Raw genomic sequence first — 19800 nt, 5'->3', positions numbered from 1 at the left:
TACGAGGTTAGTTTATACATTTTCAGATGTGGATTAGACTATTTACTACATTTAGTGCTTTCTGTTTTAAAAGTAGAATGAGGTTAAAGACCCACAAGACCTATACATTGCATACATTGATAAGGACGGGGTAGTTTAAAGAATAGAGTTGAAAGTCCCCATTGAATCTTATGCTGAAATAAAATTCCCATTACTGCTGCATGGGGACCAACATGTTCTCTTTTGACAAGGACAGATTTTAGATTAAGCGCTCTTAGATTGTAAATTACCATTCTTGATAGCTGGCCTCCCTTGTCTATGGTGCCTTAGAGAAATGGGATATACTGTGAAAAAGTGTAGATTTCAAGAAGGTAAAACCCTGTCTCTTACCCATCCCCAACTCTCACACCCAAATGTCCCTGTTTCAAGAGAAAGAATAGTAATGTGAAGACACTGTTGAATTTACATTGGAATAAGGGACATTATAATTACAAATCTTAGTAGCCATTCCTGGAATGATTGGCTGACACGGTCATTGCCATCCCATTACCAATTATAATTACTTCAAATTCAAATTCGGTCACCCAAGATAGGGAACTGGGGGTCTGGCTAAGAGTAGCCTCTCTCTGGATTCATCTTCAAACTTGCAAGGAATTTTGTTTTACAATTTAGCTGCATAAGGTTCAGGCTAAATAATTAATGTTTAAATAAGGTGGATATGACTTCCTTGAAAAAGGGAAAGACAAGTAGAGGTTTCACAGACATAGGGTGGAGGTATTTTTTTTTTTTAATCCTGTCCCTCAGAGATAAGATATTAACATTGCTACCCTACAGCGCCTGCTTCCCCCAGGAGATAGCTGGAGCTTCTAAATCACAGTTTTGTTTTGTTTTTGACTCCGGGTTTTTAAAATATTGGGATGATCATAAATTAGAATTCTTATCATTTTTTAAGAAAATCCATTCATCATATCAAAATGAGTCCACATACAGGTATGCCATTCAAGCCATGGTAAGCAGATGTTTATTTCCTAAAGCAAGCATACTCTGCAAAATCAATTTGTGAACTCATTACATAAATCGATATTAAACTATTTAGTCAATAATTTAACACTATAACAAGGATAGTAAGGGTAAATTAAATGGATTTTATTTCCAGGTGGTGAAGAGCCAAAGTTATTCCTTCCACTTCTAATTCATTTCTCAGTTTTAATCCATGTCTGCCACAGACAGAAGGAAAGACAAAGAGGAGAGAGAAGAAAAAGAACTGATCATTTTTACCTTTCTGATAGGTAAAGGCTAATCAAATCAATATGTTCTGGTCCTGGCAGTGACAGTACTCAGTGGTTATCTTATGTTAATGCATAAACCTTTAACTATTATTCCAAGATGGCAGTACAATAAGTCCTGTCCTCAAAGCTGGGTAAAATATGTCCAGCAAGGAGGAACGTCTCGTCAGGAGGAGAATGATTCACTTATATCCTATCAAGGATGCATAATAAGGCCTTCTCATACTCTCCCTAAAGCTTTTCATTACCATCAGCAACGCCAATAACTTACAGGATTCCCAGTCAGCATCAAAAGCTCCTTTTCAATTCAAATGCAAACAACTAACCATTTCCTCTTCCATAGTCTTTGAATTTATCTTCCTCTCTACGAGCAGAGTTGCCTCTCAGTTCAGACCATAACTATTTCCCCCTGGGGATATTACAAAATATTCTGCATTCATCTTTCCTTTCCCTCCAATCTATCAAATACACAGCAGAATATTGCTTTTCAGTCAGACTATTAATTTTGCCTATTTCAATTATAAATTTTTCAATTATATGCTTTGAGATGTTTTAAATATTTACTTCCATGGCTTCATCTTTGACTGTATCATCATTTATACTTGGCTTTATCAATTAACCAGTAAAACAAAGTACTTGCCTTTCAGGCCTTCTGATGAGTATCTAAGATCCTGCCTTTGTTGGGCCCTTTACCAGGTGCTTCAAATGCAAAGGCAGGAACTCTCAAGGAGCTCACAATCCAGACTCTTTCTGTCAAAGTGAACTTAAATCACTCTTCCTGGTTTTCCACCTTTTGTAATGTTAAAAAGAAACAGCAGGCCCAAAATGGAGTCACTTGTGCCAAGCCTCGCCTCAGCAAACCAAGACTTAATTGCAGTTTCAGCCTCTCCCAGGAGTAGAATTTTAAACCAATCCGTCAGGAATTTCCTGATTAATACTCATGAGGTAATTTCCAGATAAGACCCCTGCCGTTCTTGACCCCCAAGGGAAGGAGATTTTGCCTGAAACCATCGGCTCTTTGTTTTTATAATCTCCTCATTCAGCCCCCTTCTTCCTGTACAAACCTTCCACCTTGTACAGTTCCTCAGAGCTCCCTTCTGTCTGCTAGATGGGATGCTGATTCATGAGTCATTTAATAAAGCCAATTAGATCTTCAAATTTACTCAGCTGAATTTTGCTTTATAACAGTAAGTAATGGCTTTACCATCTATTCAGTTAAATCAAGAATCTGGGAATCACCTCAGGTACCTAATCCATTTATAAATATTAATAGTAATCTCCATGTTTTAAAGACCTTCTAATATATCTGCTCACTTTTCTTGTACTGCTGTGGTAGACATCCCTATCCTCTCTTGCCCAGCCTATTGACAACGCACCTTCCCAATTAGTTTTGATATTTCCAGTCCCTCCTCCTGCCACTGTCAACCCAGAAATCATCCATGCTGCTTCCAGAGTTATCTTTTAAAAACACCACTAGCAGCATGCCTATCTTTCATATCCTAGCCACCAATATCCCAGGTAACCTAGACAGAAATTCCAATTTTCTTTGCATATTCTAAAAGGTACTCTGTGATCCAGCCCCTGCATATTTTTCTCATCTTACTGAACCACACATACTTTTCTGAACACGTACTTCTGCTTCCATGCTATTTCTCTCAACTAGCTATGACTAGCCATTTCTTCACCCTTCTGGACAGCTTGGCAAAATCATATTTCTACTTCAAAGACCATCTCAGCTCAGATGTCACATCTTCAGTAACGATTTCCTCTGATTCTTATAGAAAGAGTTGCTTAAGCCTTCCATTTTGCTACCCTTGCATCTTGTATTTACATACTCCTGGGACCCACAGTGATGATTTATTCTGCTCCAAACTTCCCTATTACTAGAAGCTTGAGCAACAACTTAGCATCTGCATTCAGAAAATAGGATTAACTTCTTCTAGGATAATGTTTTATGTTCAAAAACTGACATATCTAGTATGAGGTTTTATTGCTGTTGTTGTTCCTGATAAAAAAGCAAAAGGCATTTACCACTTCACCCAGCTGAATTTCCCAAAGGGTTATGTTATCCTTTCTAGGCAAGTGTGTTAAAGACCTAAAATATCTGATCAGAATTGGGCTCAAAGTCTCATATTAAATAAGGAGAAGTAAGGCTCATGTATGAAAAGAAAGCAGGTGGTCTGTGTGTCAGAAACTGGATGTGGAATTCATGAGATCCAAAGGCTTAATCTGGGCCAACAATTCTATTATTTCATGTCTCTATCTATTTATGAAATCAAGAAGGTAATGCAAGAGAAGGATATAAAATAAACTACATAGTATTTTTATTTATTTCTTCTTCAAATAAGTGTCATACTGTTAGGAGAAAATCCTTTAGAGAAAGAGTCATTCTTCTCTATTCAAAATAGTTTACTCTGCTTTTGTACATTTTCATATACATACACTCTGTTGTTATCTTTCAGAGGTAAAGAATATTTTATCTGATTTTCAGGTAGATCTGTATTTAAATGGGAACTAGAACTGAAAAATATCAGGAAATATGGAAAACTGGCTTTTCTATTTGACTTTTCTTGCTTTATAAAGATGCATGTTTTATTTTAAGATGGGTTATTTTTAATGTCAAGTGAATTTTCTTATGTTCTACAATATATCAAATTCAGATATCATCTAAATGAAGAAATATGTTTTGTCAATATTATCAGGGAAAGTTAAGGTATGTTCTACAATATATCAAATTCAGATATCATCTAAATGAAGAAATATGTTTTGTCAATATTATCAGGGAAAGTTAAGGTCATCTATAGATTCTTGGTGGATATTTGTCAACACAAAATAACAAAGATGGACATGCATAGCACAATTTAGGCTTATTAACTAATTATTTTTTTAATGTAACTGCATTCTAGGTTAAAGACCTATGAGTAGATCCATTATATGAAAGAAAACTCCTCCCACCCCACCTTGTTTGTAACCTATTTTGTAACCTGGAGCTTCTCATTTAAAGCTGGGAACAAAACAAAACAATAAGTGAAAGAACTTTTCAAAGCAATAGCAGCCTTGCCATTCTGTGTGAAAAGTGGTGCTACCATCCTCCTGAGATATAATTAGAACAACAGAAATACACCAAACACTGGCAGTGTTAGAATTTAAGAAATATTAATACAAGGAATTAAACTTTCTTTGAATGGCATCTACTATCTCTAATTTGCATTTAATTTGTCAGTCTTTGTACATTTTCTGGGTATCTAATAAGTGTTGAATAATTAATATACCATTGCAAGTCACTCTGCCTTAATTGTATTTGATAATTAAGATTAGTTGTGTCAAATTTATTTTGGGTTAAACTATGGATTCCTTGGTAGCAGGAATTACATGATATTCACCTTTAAGTCTCTTAAGACACATTCCACAACTGGCCCACACTTAGCAATGACCTCTAGCACAATGGGAATTTGGGCAGAAATCATTTGGGTGGCAGAATCTTAGAAATCTTAATTAGTTTCAAGCTCTTCTCCTTTATCAATAATTCCCAAACTAGTCTGACTAGACTTAAATAAATCTGAAACATCACCAGTTTACCTGACTGGGCTGCATGTGGTAGACAGAGTGTGGGTGGACAGTCACATTAAGGCAGAGCAGCTGAGAGAGTGGGTGTGAAGACAGACTGCTTGCTAGCTGTGTGGCCTTGATAAATTAGTTAACTTCCCTGTGCAGACTTTTCCTCATCCACAAAGTAAGAAGAAATAATTGTATCTCCTCCACAGGGCTCAGTTAATATGTGATTGTAAAGCCCTGACTCAGCACGGTGCCCACAAATAAATATTAAATAGTGTTTTTCAAACCCAGCTCCACCACTTTATAGCTCTCTGATACTAGCATGGGGTCTGACCTCTTTGAAGCACAATCTTCTAATCTGTGAAATGGGACTAGCAATATATTCTGGACTGGATTATTGTAGAAGTGAATGGAATGATGCATATAATCTGTTTAGCACATAGTATCTGACACAAGGAGATTCTTAAAAATGTTACTCTTTCGTGTTTTCCTTTTCTTATGTATTTATATAAATCTTACTCTAAGTAGGGTTGATTATAGCTCTGTTGGCAAATCTGTTTTTTTTTTCTTTTCTTTTCTTCTTCTTCTTCTTTTTTTTTTTTTTGGTGAGGAAGATTGGCCCTGAGCTAACATCTGTTGCCAATCTTCCTCTATTTCGAATGTGGGTCACCACTCTAGCATGGCTTGATGAGCCATAATGATGTGTTCTTTTCTGTCCTGATAAGAAAGGATAATCAAATCATCTTCTCATTCACTGGGAATGAAAAATAATTATTCATTTTCAGTCGTGGTTCAGTGCTATGTTAAGGCTCCCATGTTCTGTCATAATATAGTGCAAAAGGACCTGGACCATCTAGATATTTTATAGTATATTCCATTTTTCCATTATCTTAATGACATCATGTTGATCAGAAAGTGAAGTAGGAAATGGCAAATATATGGAAGGCTTTGGTAAAGCACGTGCTCCAGTGGTGGGAGACAAACCTTATGAAGATACAATGGCACATAACATCAGTAAAGATTTTAAGGGTACTGTGGTTTAGGGCATCGCAAGACATGTCCTATAAATAAGGACAAATTATTGTATCTCATACCTCCAAAGACTAGGAAAGAATCACAATGCCTTTTAGGCAGTTGGGTTTTGCAGGCAGCACATTCTTCTCTGACCTATTTAACTGGGTAATATGAAAGACTGTCACCTTTGAATAGGATGTCCAGAGTAGAAACAGGTATTGTAGCAGGTCCAGGCTGTGATGCACATGGCTCTACCACTTGTACTGTACAACCCAGTAGATAGACTCCATAGTATTAGAGGTATGGGGGTAGAAAAAAATCTATGTGGAAATTATGTCAGGCCTCAATAGAGGAATCATGATATAAACACTCAGGGTTATTTAGCAAAGTCACGCCATCTGCAGCTAAGAATTATATACCACTTATAAAATAGATTGTAGCAGAATATTGGACCTTGTTGGAATAAGACTGCCCAACTATAAGATAATCAACTGGCCGTGTGGCTAAAATTGCTCATCATGAACTGAGTTCTCTGAGATGCACCAAGTCAAAAAGGTCAGGTCGCACCATCATCAACTCACAGTAAGATGAAAGTGCTTTATTTGGCATCAGGCACAAGCATGATCAGAGGGCCTAACATCAGGTGGCCCGGACCTGCAGGTTTTCAATCACTGTTGTACAAGTACTTTCCCACTCACCTCACACTTATGACCGAATGACTGAGGAAGAAAAAGACCAAGCTTTGTTAACTTCATATGTGGGTGTCCAAGTGTACTCAAAATAGTTGGCTGTTTACTACAGCCTCACTTAGGGATAATCCTGAAACAGAACAGTAACAGAACTTTTCCCAGTAGGCAGAGTGTTGGGCATTCCAGGTCATCTACCGTACATGAAAAGAGAAATGGCTCAACATAAGAATATATAGACTGAGAGCAAAGCCAAATGGCTTGACTGATTGACCAGGGGTCTTCAGGGAGAATGACTGGAAGATCAGGGACAAGGAGGTTTGGAAAAGAGGGATGTGGAAGGGGCCTATGAGAGTGAATATCAAGTGTAAAGATCTTCAAATCACATCTAAACACCAGATTGTATTCACCTCCATGAAAGAGGCACTAAACAAGCAAGTAGATGGAACAATTCTGTCAGGTGGCATCAACCAAGCTCCAGTGGTGACACAAAAGTTGCATGAAAGAAGAGACTATAGTGGGGGGCAGGGGATGGATCCATTGCCCAACAGCCTGGGCTCAAACTCAGCAAAGTTGCTGCTACTCACCAGCAACTACTGCCACTGCCATATACCCAACCTACAGGTAACAGAGACAAACGTTACCCAATAAAACACCATTCCTTGAGGACAGCAACTAGACTATTGGTGACATGTTGTTTATATTGGACTCCTTCTACTCTGGAAGGGGCAGGAATTCATCTCAACTAGAATATACACATAATCTTCCTTTCCTGTTCTTAGGGCTTCACAGCCTGTAGCACTCTCTGAGAGCTCACAAAGTATTTGAGCCGCCAACATGGGATCTTGCATGGCACTGAAAAAGATGAAATAACTCACTTTACAGCAAAAGAGGTGTGGGCATGAATACATGACCATGGAATCTACTGATCCTATCACATACCAAAGACTGAGAAACAGCTTAATTGATATAGCAAAAGTACAGCCTTTCTGAGGAACAAATGAGGAAACAGGCTGGAGATAATATCCTAAGATGGAGTACCTTTTTCTAGGGTACAGTATATATGCTAAATCAATGTCCAGGATATGGTGCCATGTTCCCAACAAGTAGAGTAAATGAGTAGAATAGATTGAGGTAAGTTTGGTCCTGCTTACCATTGCTCCCAGTGATCCAGTTAGGGACTTTGTGTTGCTCATCCCTGCAATTCTAGGCTTTGTGGACTTACAATTCCCTAGTTCTCAGAGAACAAATACTTCCATAATTGAATTTTGAGCTATCATTGCTGTTTGGTCATTTCAGGCTTCTTGGACCAAAGCACCAGTACAAAAGGCAAAAATAATAACCCAGATCATCAGGAGGAAGTGGGGAACAGGCAAGACTATGGTGGCACCCAGGTGATCAGCTGGTGTGTCTCTTGCTATTTCTCTAATTTTGATGCTAAGTAGACTAGGACAGCTTCAATGATTTGTGAAGGGATAGAAGTTTGAGTCATCTCACCAGATAATAATCCACATAGACCAGCAGAAATGCCAGCCGAAGGTGAGAGGAATGCATGATGGGTAAGAAGAGGGAAACAGTGAGTACTAGTTGCAGCCTTGAGACCATCTGCAGTTGCCCTGGTTGGGGTTGTAGTTCATCTCCCAGGCAGTAAGACCAACCAGTATCCTGGAATGGTTATTTCTAGAATTCATTACATGAATCAAATCCATTTGAGTGGCACAAGGAAAGGATTGTAGTGGATAGAGTGGTGCACTATCCAGATCTGCCTTTCAGGACTCTAGCACTCATTCCTCCAGCTGGAGGGAGTGGTGGAGGCTGATGGCTCCCTATTGAATCCATCTCCAGCAATTGCCTTCAGCTAAAGAGAACCACCACACTCAAGGTCACACCCATCTCTGAGAGTAGAGGAGAAAGAGAAGCTGTCTCAGTTTCAAAGCTTTCTGTGGGATCACCTGAGGCCTTTGTTGTGCCTGCATTGTAATTCATTCCTTCAAATTGTGTATACGAGTGGCATTTCATTTACTTCTATCAATGTTGATGTCACTTTGGCAGTTAAAAATTATACCGATATAATATTAGCTACTAAATTATATGTACTTCTTACTAATGATTACAATGATAACTTAAAATTCTCTAACATATATACATATAGGTATGTGTGGTGAGTGTGTACACACACATCTGTCATCAAAGGATGATTTATAGGTAAAAAGTAAAATATGACAAGTACAAGATCATTTGGGTTCAATGTAAAAATCAAGATTCTTCTTTTCCACTTCCCCACTATAGAGTTAAAAAGAAGAGATATAGAATAACACTCTTGGGTATGTTTATCACTGACGTCTGAGGTGATCAATATTTATGAATCTATCAAGTCTTTCATATCGTATGGATTTATAGTTATCACTGGTCTCAGGAAACTTCATATTACTGTAGAATTCATTTCTAATTTCAAAGTCTGCCATACAGGCATATCCTCTTGATTAGCACTGAGCCAGTTTCCCACTTGAAGCACATGCTGAATAAAGGACAAGGTGAATGACAAGCCTTTATTTGCTGAGAAACCTCTGCCTACATAAAACTGGAATGAGCAAGTCATTAAACGGATGCTGCAAACCTTCCTGCAAACCTTTCCACCAGCAGTCTTTTTGAAACAGACCTTTTCCCTTAACCTTGTCCATTGGGCTGAGACCCTAAACTTCGAATGAGCACTGTTGTTCAAATATTTGTTCATTAATTCTTTTCTTGGAGGGTAGAAACACATGCTAGAAGAAAGCTATGATTGTATCCATCCCAATAAACCCTGATGTTTTTCCTGAGACTGAACAAACCAGCAGAAGACTTTGTAATAACTAACATTTGTGTAGCAGTTTACAGCCCACAAATCCCTTTGACATACATTTATTGCACTAAATCTCTGAGAAAATTATCTACTGTATTTTACAGCTGAGGAAATGGAGACTTGGAAAGGTTAGGCAATATTGTCTAAGATTCTGTTCATAAATATATGCTATATTCCAATATATTTTTAAATCCGTATAGGTAAACTACAGCAGGATGCAGAGATGAGATGCATTCACATCTCATACGTTAGGTGAGCATCATGTGGTAAAAGATCAAATAACCGACGTATGCCAAAATTGGGCCATCATTGAACCCCTCAGGGAAAGAGTTAGTTTGAGTGTCAACAGTTCTATAAGGGAAAGGAGACTTTGAGGTGGAAAATGAAAGAGCATAGACTATCTTCCTCTTATTTTTATCTTTACCTTGGCAAGCAAAAATAATTTTTCAGTGTATTGAGTAAATTCATAGCTATATATCCTGAAGTTAATAACCACCTTGAAAAAAATGGTTCTGTATCCCAGTAGCTACAGTTAATTACTAAGGTGTATAAGGGAAAATGTTCTTGGAAAACTCATAAGCTATAATAACACTGCATTGGAAATTTGTTTCAAAAATACTAAGTTGCAATTTTATTCATTGAGTCTCAGTGATGGAACTCTAAAGAGAATGTTTGTAGTTTTAATGAGCATCTCCATTTCTGTGAGGAAACTGCCTAATAACTCATTTTCCACTGTGGACCCATCAAGATACCAGTCTAGTACATGGAACTGGCTCTTCTAAATTATTTACAGAACTCCAGGAACAATTTGATCCCACATTAAATACCATTGAGCATTTAAATCATAGTAACCCTTCTCATATTGAGACAAAAATCAACTTAATTGACCACAGTGACTAAGAGTAGATGAAGAAGGACATTGGCTCAGCTTTTGTTACATTGTTTTACATAGTTACTTATGTGCTAGTACACTAACAAATTAAATTCTAACAGATCTTAAAGTGTTAAGACTAATGGTACAGTTTTTCATTGCTTCACACAATCTCCCTGAAGGTACTGTGCAAGAGTCAACAGTTAGCGAGAAACACTATAATTAGTTGTAGTTAATATATAATTTTATGAGAGTGCATCCGAATATTCCTCTTGTCCATTTGGATTTCAAGATGTTCTCATATTGATAGGGAGTAGGTTACAAAAACAGATTCAAAGACTTTTGATTTTATGCTTTGATGTTCATTACCAGACATATACTTTTGTTAATTTTAGGCTATATGATATCCTGCCTTAATAAAATGTTTAAAATTCACCATCATTTGTAATCGGTAAGCTTTTCCAGGGGAGGACAGGAAATTGATAACAGCTCACATTTTTCTATAATGCCTAGTCAATATATTTCCCTTCCTACAGCAAGGAACTCGATTTTGTTACCAATGTTGGAAAAAAAATAAAACAAGCATTAGAAAATATTCAATATTAGCACGAGACACATACCCTATATTCTTATGTGGAAGGCACGATACGGTATCTTGTCTAAGTAAATCAGCATTTAGGAAATGTTTATGATAGCATTTATTCATTTGCAATCATATAGCCTTTCTGTGCATAGTAGAATATGAAGAATACATTATTTCTTCCCATACAACTTTATTCTATCTTTGCTCATTTTTGCCATTAAATTAAAAAATATTCCAGACTACATATGCCCTGATCATAGCTGCATTGCCAGTTCCCTGACCCTCAATTCCCCTGCCCAACAAGTTAGGCGTTTCCAATTACTGCCACTGCAGACCACTGCCAGGAAACTGAATCTACCAAGCAGCTAGAACCAGATTAACTATCTCAGAGATAACTGATATCTTATACCTATCTTAGCTTTAGTTCCTGCTTTGCTCCCTTTTCCACCTCCCCCAGCACTAGAAAATTACAAAATTTCCACCCAGCTACCAAACAGTCGTCTAAATTTAATTACTGCCTACTCACACCCCAGTTGACCGGATGGTGACTCAAGGGTAATTAATTCATCACCATCCACTATGCCAATCGGATCCTAATTCATTGCTTACCTGTTTGCAAATCTGACTGCTGAAACTTCTTATTCTTGTGACACCTAACACATGGATTTTTGATACTTCTTGTCTGGGCCATCCACTGGATGGTGGACTTGGAGCTATAGTTAATCTCCTTCATCTGGAAAGGGGACTTCTTACCCAATGTCCCCCTAAAGATAATCAAACAAATGAATGAATGAATTAACAAACAAACAATAACAACAATACAACTTTTCCTCAGCTCTTAGAAGAGATTAATAGACAATACAAGTGATACAAATCAGCTTCTATTTTAACTCGCATTCACCACCACTTACAATATATGGCTAAGTATTTTTTATGTGTATATAGTCTTCTTAAGTGTGCAGGAGGCCATTGTCTGTGTGTGCATGTCTGTGTGTATGCATATGTGTTACGTATATGTAGAGAGACAGGCATTAGTCTGGAACTGTGTGCACGGTGTTACAGCGTTAGATATAACACTTTTGTTGTTTGTTTGTTTGTTTGTTTTTTCTTTTTGGTGAGGAAGATGAGCCCTGAGCTAACATCCACTGTCTATCCTCCACTTTTTGCTGAGATTGGCCCTGAGCTAACATCTGTGCCCATCTTCCTCCACTTTTTTATATGTGGGATGCCGGCCACACAGCTTGATAAGTGGTGCGTAGGTCCATGCCCAGGAAACGAACCTGCAAACTCCAGGCCGCCAAAGCAGAGCACATGAACTTAACCACTACACCACCGGGCCAGCCCCAGATATACCAATTTTGATAGCCCTTCCTATAGTATAATGACTTTTTTTTAATGCCTTCATTCTTCTTGATCTTTATCTAGAAGAAACCATGTATTATTTCACATGTTAGAGTGCACACATTTCGAATATTTTTCCCAAACTCATTTTCTGGAGAGAAAAACAAGTCATTAACTCAATTTAATTTAGTAGATTATGTTTACTTTATTTCCTAAGCCACTAATTACTAAAGAGGGAATAGCTAACTATATATAAAAGACTATGTTGAAACTTCATTAGGCGTCTGTAAATATCCACCAACAATGGACACTGGCTTGAATAGGTCATTGTGCATGCTTCAGTGAGAAGCAGATTATTATGGTTGCCAAGCCTGTGGACAGGCCAAAGCTGAACAGCTGGGCAATGCAGGCCCACAGTGTGCCTCAAAATATATGGTGACCATTTATTATTGAAACTTAAACAGAGAGGGCTATGATCTTCCCACCATGGTCAGCCTCAATGCTGAATTTATATTTATAGCTGGCCTCTCACCATCTGTGCACATGGCCTATGCTGCATCTCTGAGGAATTGGAGAGGTATTATTTGAAGACCTGATTAAATAGCCAAGAAAAAACAATCCATCATTTATAAGGGGAAAACAGAAGACAGTCACAACGGTGTCCTGTCACACTTTCGGATTTTTGTTTTCATTTTCTTTTACTTTCATCTAATCTGATGCCAAATACAATAAACACTGACCAAGACCACTGACAGCCCTTTACCATCTAGCTGGGAGAAGAATGAATTAGTGTGTTTCTCCAAGGCTTGCCTAGCAAGGAGGTAAATGATGTTTCTGCCTAGGGGAGCCTTGTCTTTTAAGGTCACGTAGGCCTAAATGAATCAGGGCCTGAGAAGGATGCAAGACATCACTGATAAAGGGCTACCTGTTGAGGTCAGAGCTTCCTGGTATAAGTGATGTTGAATGCCTGTAACTGGTTTATTAAACAGGTTGAACTACTGGGGTATTGAAAGGGAACAGTTGTATTTTCTCCTGTCATCCACTTTCAGATCCATCTCCTACCCCTGATAACAGCCTGGGCCAATCCTCTGGCCCTGGGGTCACCTTAAAGTATTTAAAAAGCCTTATCTTCAGTTATTAAAAACAGCAGCAACACACACACAAACCAGTGAGATCTAAATCAAAACATTAATCTAATGTTCAATTTAAAGTTTCTTCCCACCTCCCAGAGTAGGTTTGAGACCAAAGATGGGGAAGGGCAGTAGGACTCTCCGTCACCTGTTTTTTCAGTCTCTTGGATCTATTTTTTGCCCCTCTCTCAGGGCTTCTCCAGGGTCAGAGAGGAGAGGATGGCTTTGGAGTATAGAGAGAAGGGCTGTTTTGCTCGGCTTGTGCTCTCAAAGGCCCACAGTCATAGAGGGCATGCACGTGCCTCTTCTTTGTGGAGCAGCTCTGTGGGTTCTTCAGAGACCCCTCAATCTTAGGCATCCCCTCACTGGCCCCTTTCCTGAAGCAGGCAAGGCACAGTTTGGCTAGCCTTCTGCACCAGCTCCACAGCCCACCTCCACCCCAGGCAGTGTCCCTTTAGTGTCTTTTGGTTGCGGTCACCTCAGCAGGCAGGACCTCTTGGGCAGGGTCGTTTCAAGACGACTTCAGCCCTGCTTTCTTCAACTGCAGCTCCCACCCTTGTTCCTCTCAAAGGTGGAAATAGAGCTTCTTCCCACAGCTGCCTTCCCCTTTCTTCTCCCAAGATTGTAGGCAGCTCCAGACAGCTTTCAGCCTTACTAAGTTGTCCATCTTGCATTTTTGCAAGTACTCCTCAGTAAAACACACACACGCATACACAATCTGTTCAATGGGTTTTCTTGGTGCCTCTATAACTTGGCTTATATGGGAAGGAAAAATACCATAATGATCTATAATCCTATGAATTCCAGTACTTCAAAGTATCGCCCATCCCTATAGGCAGGGGAAGATCACTGGGCCTGTCTGGTCAGTGCCAACAAGTCCTGAGAGAATGTATCTCACACCTCTCTTTCGAAATAGGAGATTACTTATCTGGCACTTTCTTCAGCTTTACGGCCTTAGCTGAAAATCAAGATTAATTAGAATTCTCTCATTCTGAGACTCGTATAGCAGCTAATGTGAGTGTAGACGTGGCCATATTGTCCTTACTAATGAGACAGGGCAGTTTTTAAAGCCTGGTTCGCATTAGAGACTCTGATTTTAGGCTTCCTTTTCTCCTACTTATCCATCACTATTTCAGCAGAAAGGAATGTACTTAGTCACACAAATGAAGTTACATTAACACTTAAAGCACATTAAATGGAGGGAAAAGAAGTAGTCCATCAGAGAAATGGGCGATCTTGAACAAGAGTTAATTGTCCCTTTTAATTCCTAGGTGGTTCCTTCACTCCTCCGGGACTATTGTTCTATGGTTGCTTTTTTGTTTCAATCAAGGAAAAAAGGGAAAGTCATCATTGTGAGCCTTATTAGGAGAATCTGAGAGTCTTCAGATAATTGGTTAGGCATGCACAAAATATAAGGCCTTAATAGGCACATTTTAAATGATAGAAGCCAAAGAAAGACTATGTCTCCTATATTTGATTTAGTTTCTATTAAACTTACTGCATGGTAAGTTTAAGATAAGACTGAATAAAGTCAAGAGGAAGGAAATTTGTCTAAAAGAGTTGAAATTAACGTGATCAATAGATGACATGAAAACTTTTCATAGGAGATATTAATATTTTAAAGTATTTGGATCCATATAAGCAATTTTTCAGTCTCGGATTTAAAAAAAAGAATGAATATTTTTTACCTTCTTTAGTGATACAACATTTCAGAGCAGCTGACCAGTTTGTTTTTTCTTTTTGTTTGTCTTTTTCTTGGTAGGAATTGTCTTGTTTTGAGGATGGTACATGGCATGTCTAATATAGATTTATGCTAGTTTTGAATAACCACCATATTAAACCTCTGCTAGACTACAGAACAAAATAAAATTAAAATTTTATCAATTATAGAAAAAGGACAATTTATCAAAATGTTTAAAATCAGAGAAAAATAGTTTTTACTTTCAAATGGCCATTTCTGCTATTTCTCTGCCAACTTCCATTGACTCAAGAATATATATAACTGAGTGTGTTTGTATATATATTTATATATAACATATACATATATAAGTTCCAGATATATAATACAGATATGCATATAAGTACATACTAAGTTCCATATGCATTATATTTATATATATATATATGAAACACTGGGAAGAAAGGCAGGCCACAAAAGAAGGGAGAAGGTAGTAATTTAGTGGTTGCTCTCTTGACAACCAGAGGTCCTTGTTGTTTATGATGACTTTATCTCACTGGATGGAGATATATATATATATAATTAGCTAGAAAAATATACCATCAATACACTTAATAATTAAACAGTTACAAATTAACTTTGAGAGATAGAGAAACAATATGGATTTTACAAATAGACTGCACATAATTGTGACCACATGTACCAGAGCAAAGTTCCCCTCATCTTACCAGGTTTAGGGACAATGAGCTGTGCACTGGTCTGGGCATTTCCAGCCTCATTTTCAGCCACACATTGATAAAAGCCTTCATCCGACTTCACCACTCCAAGGATTCGTAAGTTGCTTCCTCCCTGGAGAGAAGAAAAAGCAAGTGAAATATTTTAAAAAGCAAAAAACTCCAAAGTGATAAAATGAACATAAACAAAATTTATGAAAGTTCACAGAAGAAACGAGAAAAGAGGTCATGAGTGTTCTCAGCTTTACAGATATGCCCTGTGTCCTGGGAAATGTCATAGATTCCCAATATTCCGCATTTAATTTAACCTAGTTCTGCAATGAAAAATATACTACAAAACTACACATCATCCTCAATATTTAAATGAGCAGTAAACAGAAACTCTTTTACTAGGTATGGAAGAAACAGAGGTTAGCATCAAAAGAAATCTCATTCTTCTACTTGTTAATGATGGAAACTCAAGTTTAGCAGCTGCCAGGGAAAAAAAGCAAAATGAAACAAGAACACTGATCTTCGCAGTTTCTAAAGGACAAAAAAATCTAGGTTGGATATTTTCTGGAAGTATTTACTAAGAAAAAAATGTCTGGCAATCCTTTTAAAACTGTAATTGCTTTGACATGTACCCTTCTGGGGATTTGGAGGGGAGACATGTGGATATTTTATAGCCGTGTCATTCTTGTTATATGGCCAAACGTTTCACCTTCAGTAATCCATGCATTCAATACAGCAACTTTAAGTCCTGTTTTATATAAATTGAGCCACCATCTTTTTCAAGGATGGATGATAAAATGATCTGGAGATAGCATTTAATTATACTAACTCAGTTTATCTTCAATATTAGTGTTAAGAATTAGTTCAGTAAGTGAGACGTGTTAATCACTTCCCCTGAAGTTATTAAGAGATAAATATTACCTTAATTGCTTTTAGTGTCTTGTAGTTAATTCTCAGCTGATGTAAAATTCTTAGATAAAGCTGACTAACTTCTAATTAACAATTCTCATATAAGTTACTATTTGTGCTAAATGTTACATGTGCGACAGAAAATGGCTCTCAGATTTCTGGAGCTATTGGGCAAATATTTTTAAGCACAATTTAATGTGAATAGGGCTCATACTGCACATTTTCTTTTCACCTTAAGAAAAGAAACATTTAAATAGGTTGGCTGTAATGAGTCATGCTGGGAGAAAGATTATTCAAACTACAGAAAAAATAAACGTTGCATTTTATCATCTGTCCTTAAGGGCACTCAACAGTTTCCTTTCTAAGCAAGTAGCATATATTTTAGGCATATACAATGCATTTCAAGTTGTCCCATGGCAGGTCGTTTTTAATTCAGTGGTAGTGGAAATAGCATTACACTTAAAGGAACTAATGGATTAGTGTGGCATTCAAAAGTTAATTTTTTTCCCTTTCTTATTCTAGTCACAACCAATTAACGAATGCAACTAAAAGTGAAAAATGGTAAGTGGTGATAAAAGTGATAGAGATATGCCTTGTGGATTTATTCCTTAAGAACTCTTACAGTATGATAAAATGCACAAAGAGATTATGAAAGTTTCAGAAAGTCCACTGATCACGGAAGAGGAATCCACCATCAAGAGCCAGTGGAAGGCCATGGAGAGAGCTGGTGCCTGGCCTCCAAGGACGCCTGTGCTCCAGTCCCATTCTGCCAGGAGATCTGGTTTAGTGACTCTTCTTTGACAGGGTCATGTCTGCATCTCAAACATAAGAGAATAGGACCTAAAACCTCCTTCTTTAGCTGCAACGTCTTTGCTATTTAGAAAGTCCTTTTCATATTTCCCATATGTTCATATATGTGAATTCAAAACCTCTGATGCTAACCCGCACCTAAAGGAGAGTTTTCACAGACCATTTTCAAATGAGCACAGCATTCTGCTGGTAACAGCAAAAACAACAATAATAATGATAGGTATTTTTTTTTTTTTTTTTGAGGACTATTAGCCCTGAGCTAACATCTTCTGCCAATTCTCCTCTTTTTGCTGAGGAAGAATGTCCCTGAGCTAACATCTGTGCCCATCTTCCTCTACTTTATATATGTCACGCCTACCACAGCATGGCTGGCGGAGAGGTGCCATGTCCGCACCCAGGATCTGAACTGGTGAACCCCGGGCCACCAAAACGGGATGTGCACACTTAACTGCTGCGCCACCGGGCCAGCCCCTAATGATAGGTATTGAGCATGCACTGTGTACCAGCATAACAACTCAGTGACTATAATGCTGTTATTCCCAGTATTCCCAACAAAGACACGGACAGGGAGTGCACTAAAACTTAGAGTGTAAGAACTGTTGTTCCCAGCTTCAATCCTCTCTAATGTTCAAAATTACAAAGCAATGTGAACTCTGGGTCTTCATGGCTTCTCTGCCACTGCCACCCCCATTCTCACTGTCACTGCCACCACTGCCCTTTCATACTGCTCATGTATGATCAGCTGGTCTTATCTGGAAGGAAAGCTGCCTGTATTATCCAAGTCAGACTACCATAATCATAAGTAGCACTTCTTGTTGAAACTTATTGTAATGAGTAAAGTCAAAGAATTAAGAGATTCCTGGCTTCATAGGGTCTAGAAATAGGTTCTGAATTGTTCTTACAAGAACCAGCAATGGGGATACTTAGAAAGATGGTCTTAGGCCTTCTGATTTTTCTTTCTTTGATTGTTTGCCTAAAACTTGTCAGTAAAAAAGGGAGCTGGACTATTTGATCACTCTTTTTCAGCTCAAAACTTCTAAGTCTAGAAAATGCTTGGCCTTATTAGAATAATTTTCTTAATACGTTGCAAAAATTCCCAAAAGGAATCTTCTTCCCAGGAAAGGAAAGCCACTGAAAACAGTCAACGATGAATGGGATTATAATGCTAGTATGAAAAAAGATAATTACCACTATCTGAAAATAATCACTAGGAATGACCACATCTCCATTCTTCATCCAATTCACAGTGGGCACAGGCTTGCCAGAGACTGCACATTCAAACTCAATATCCATGCTTTCATAGGCATAGAGGTTGGAAGGGTGAATTAAAAACCATGGCGGAACTGCAAAGACAAAAAAAAAAAAAGTGAGTGGGTGGGGATGTGAACTTGCATGGTAAGGTCTTCACTGAGTTAGAAACACCGGTCTGGGATAGAAAGTATTTGTAATTCAAACAACTCCCCTAAACCCTTAGTTTATTATGCAGGAACTACTGTAGAACACATCTTTTTTCCCCCCAAAATGCAGTTAAACAGTTGCAGTTAATGGTGTTTTGCCACAAGGCAAGGAAAGGAAAAACACTTTTGGAAAAATATTACATATAATAAACATTCTGAATACCCAAGTATTTGTATCTAATTGACCTACATAAAGGATACTGGAAAGTGCATAAAGCTGTGAAACCTATGCTGATAAAGTAAATAAAGGGAAGCTGAAAGGACTGGGACGACCCAGAATATAAGACAAGGAAGCTTAGTGTCCCTGCAATTTCAGAGTTTCATTGGGATGTAGTTGATGTGATGCACTCATTTCCTGTTGAAACTGGCTGTGGCGATAGGACACTAAAAATGACTATCATCTTTACTGTGGACACATTGCTATTGTCCTAGCAATTATCTATTGTAGAGTATTGCTATACTGCATTATTATTTTCTCAGCATGGTACTTGATATACTAATTTAATTTAATGTCTTAATTACCATAATACTAGCTACTCTATGATGGAAATTTGCAATTGAATGAAAATTACAACTATAACACACCTTTGCTAATGACTCTCTCAGACCTGGTCCCTCAAAACCCTGCCTAGGAGAAGAAAATTTTAAAAAGTAATGTCCATCCTCTCCCACTGGGAATCTCATAGGTACGTCAGATTTGAATACTCATATTGCCTGAGACCCAGGTTAAATTCAAGGTGGAGTAGCAGCCTAGATCTCATTTTCACATAGACGATGGATATGCATTTTTAATAGCCATTCTTAGAGTTAGATTGCATTTTTTTGTCGTTGTTATGCTCAATGAGTAAGGAGTGCTAATTTTTGCTCCTTGGAGTAACCACCATATTTTGCTCTTTCCAACCACCATCAGCAGAACTTTCCCCTGACGTCAAAG

General features: G+C 38.0%; 1 protein-coding gene across 1 annotated transcript in view; it reads right to left on the bottom strand.

The window, feature by feature from the left end:
* The window catches only part of DCC (DCC netrin 1 receptor), a 1088896-nt gene that overhangs the window by 406584 nt on the left and 662512 nt on the right, over positions 1 to 19800 (bottom strand). The window contains exons 6-7 of the mRNA XM_070627604.1: positions 18598 to 18752; positions 15694 to 15814 (exon numbers count right to left, since the gene is read on the bottom strand). Of these exons, the coding sequence (XP_070483705.1) occupies positions 15694 to 15814; positions 18598 to 18752 (276 nt within the window). The remainder of the gene's footprint in view (positions 1 to 15693; positions 15815 to 18597; positions 18753 to 19800) is intronic.

Source organism: Equus przewalskii, chromosome 7, assembly GCF_037783145.1.
Source record: "Equus przewalskii isolate Varuska chromosome 7, EquPr2, whole genome shotgun sequence".
NCBI classification, from domain to species: Eukaryota; Metazoa; Chordata; class Mammalia; order Perissodactyla; family Equidae; genus Equus; species Equus przewalskii.
This window is presented reverse-complemented; position numbering and strand designations above follow the sequence as displayed.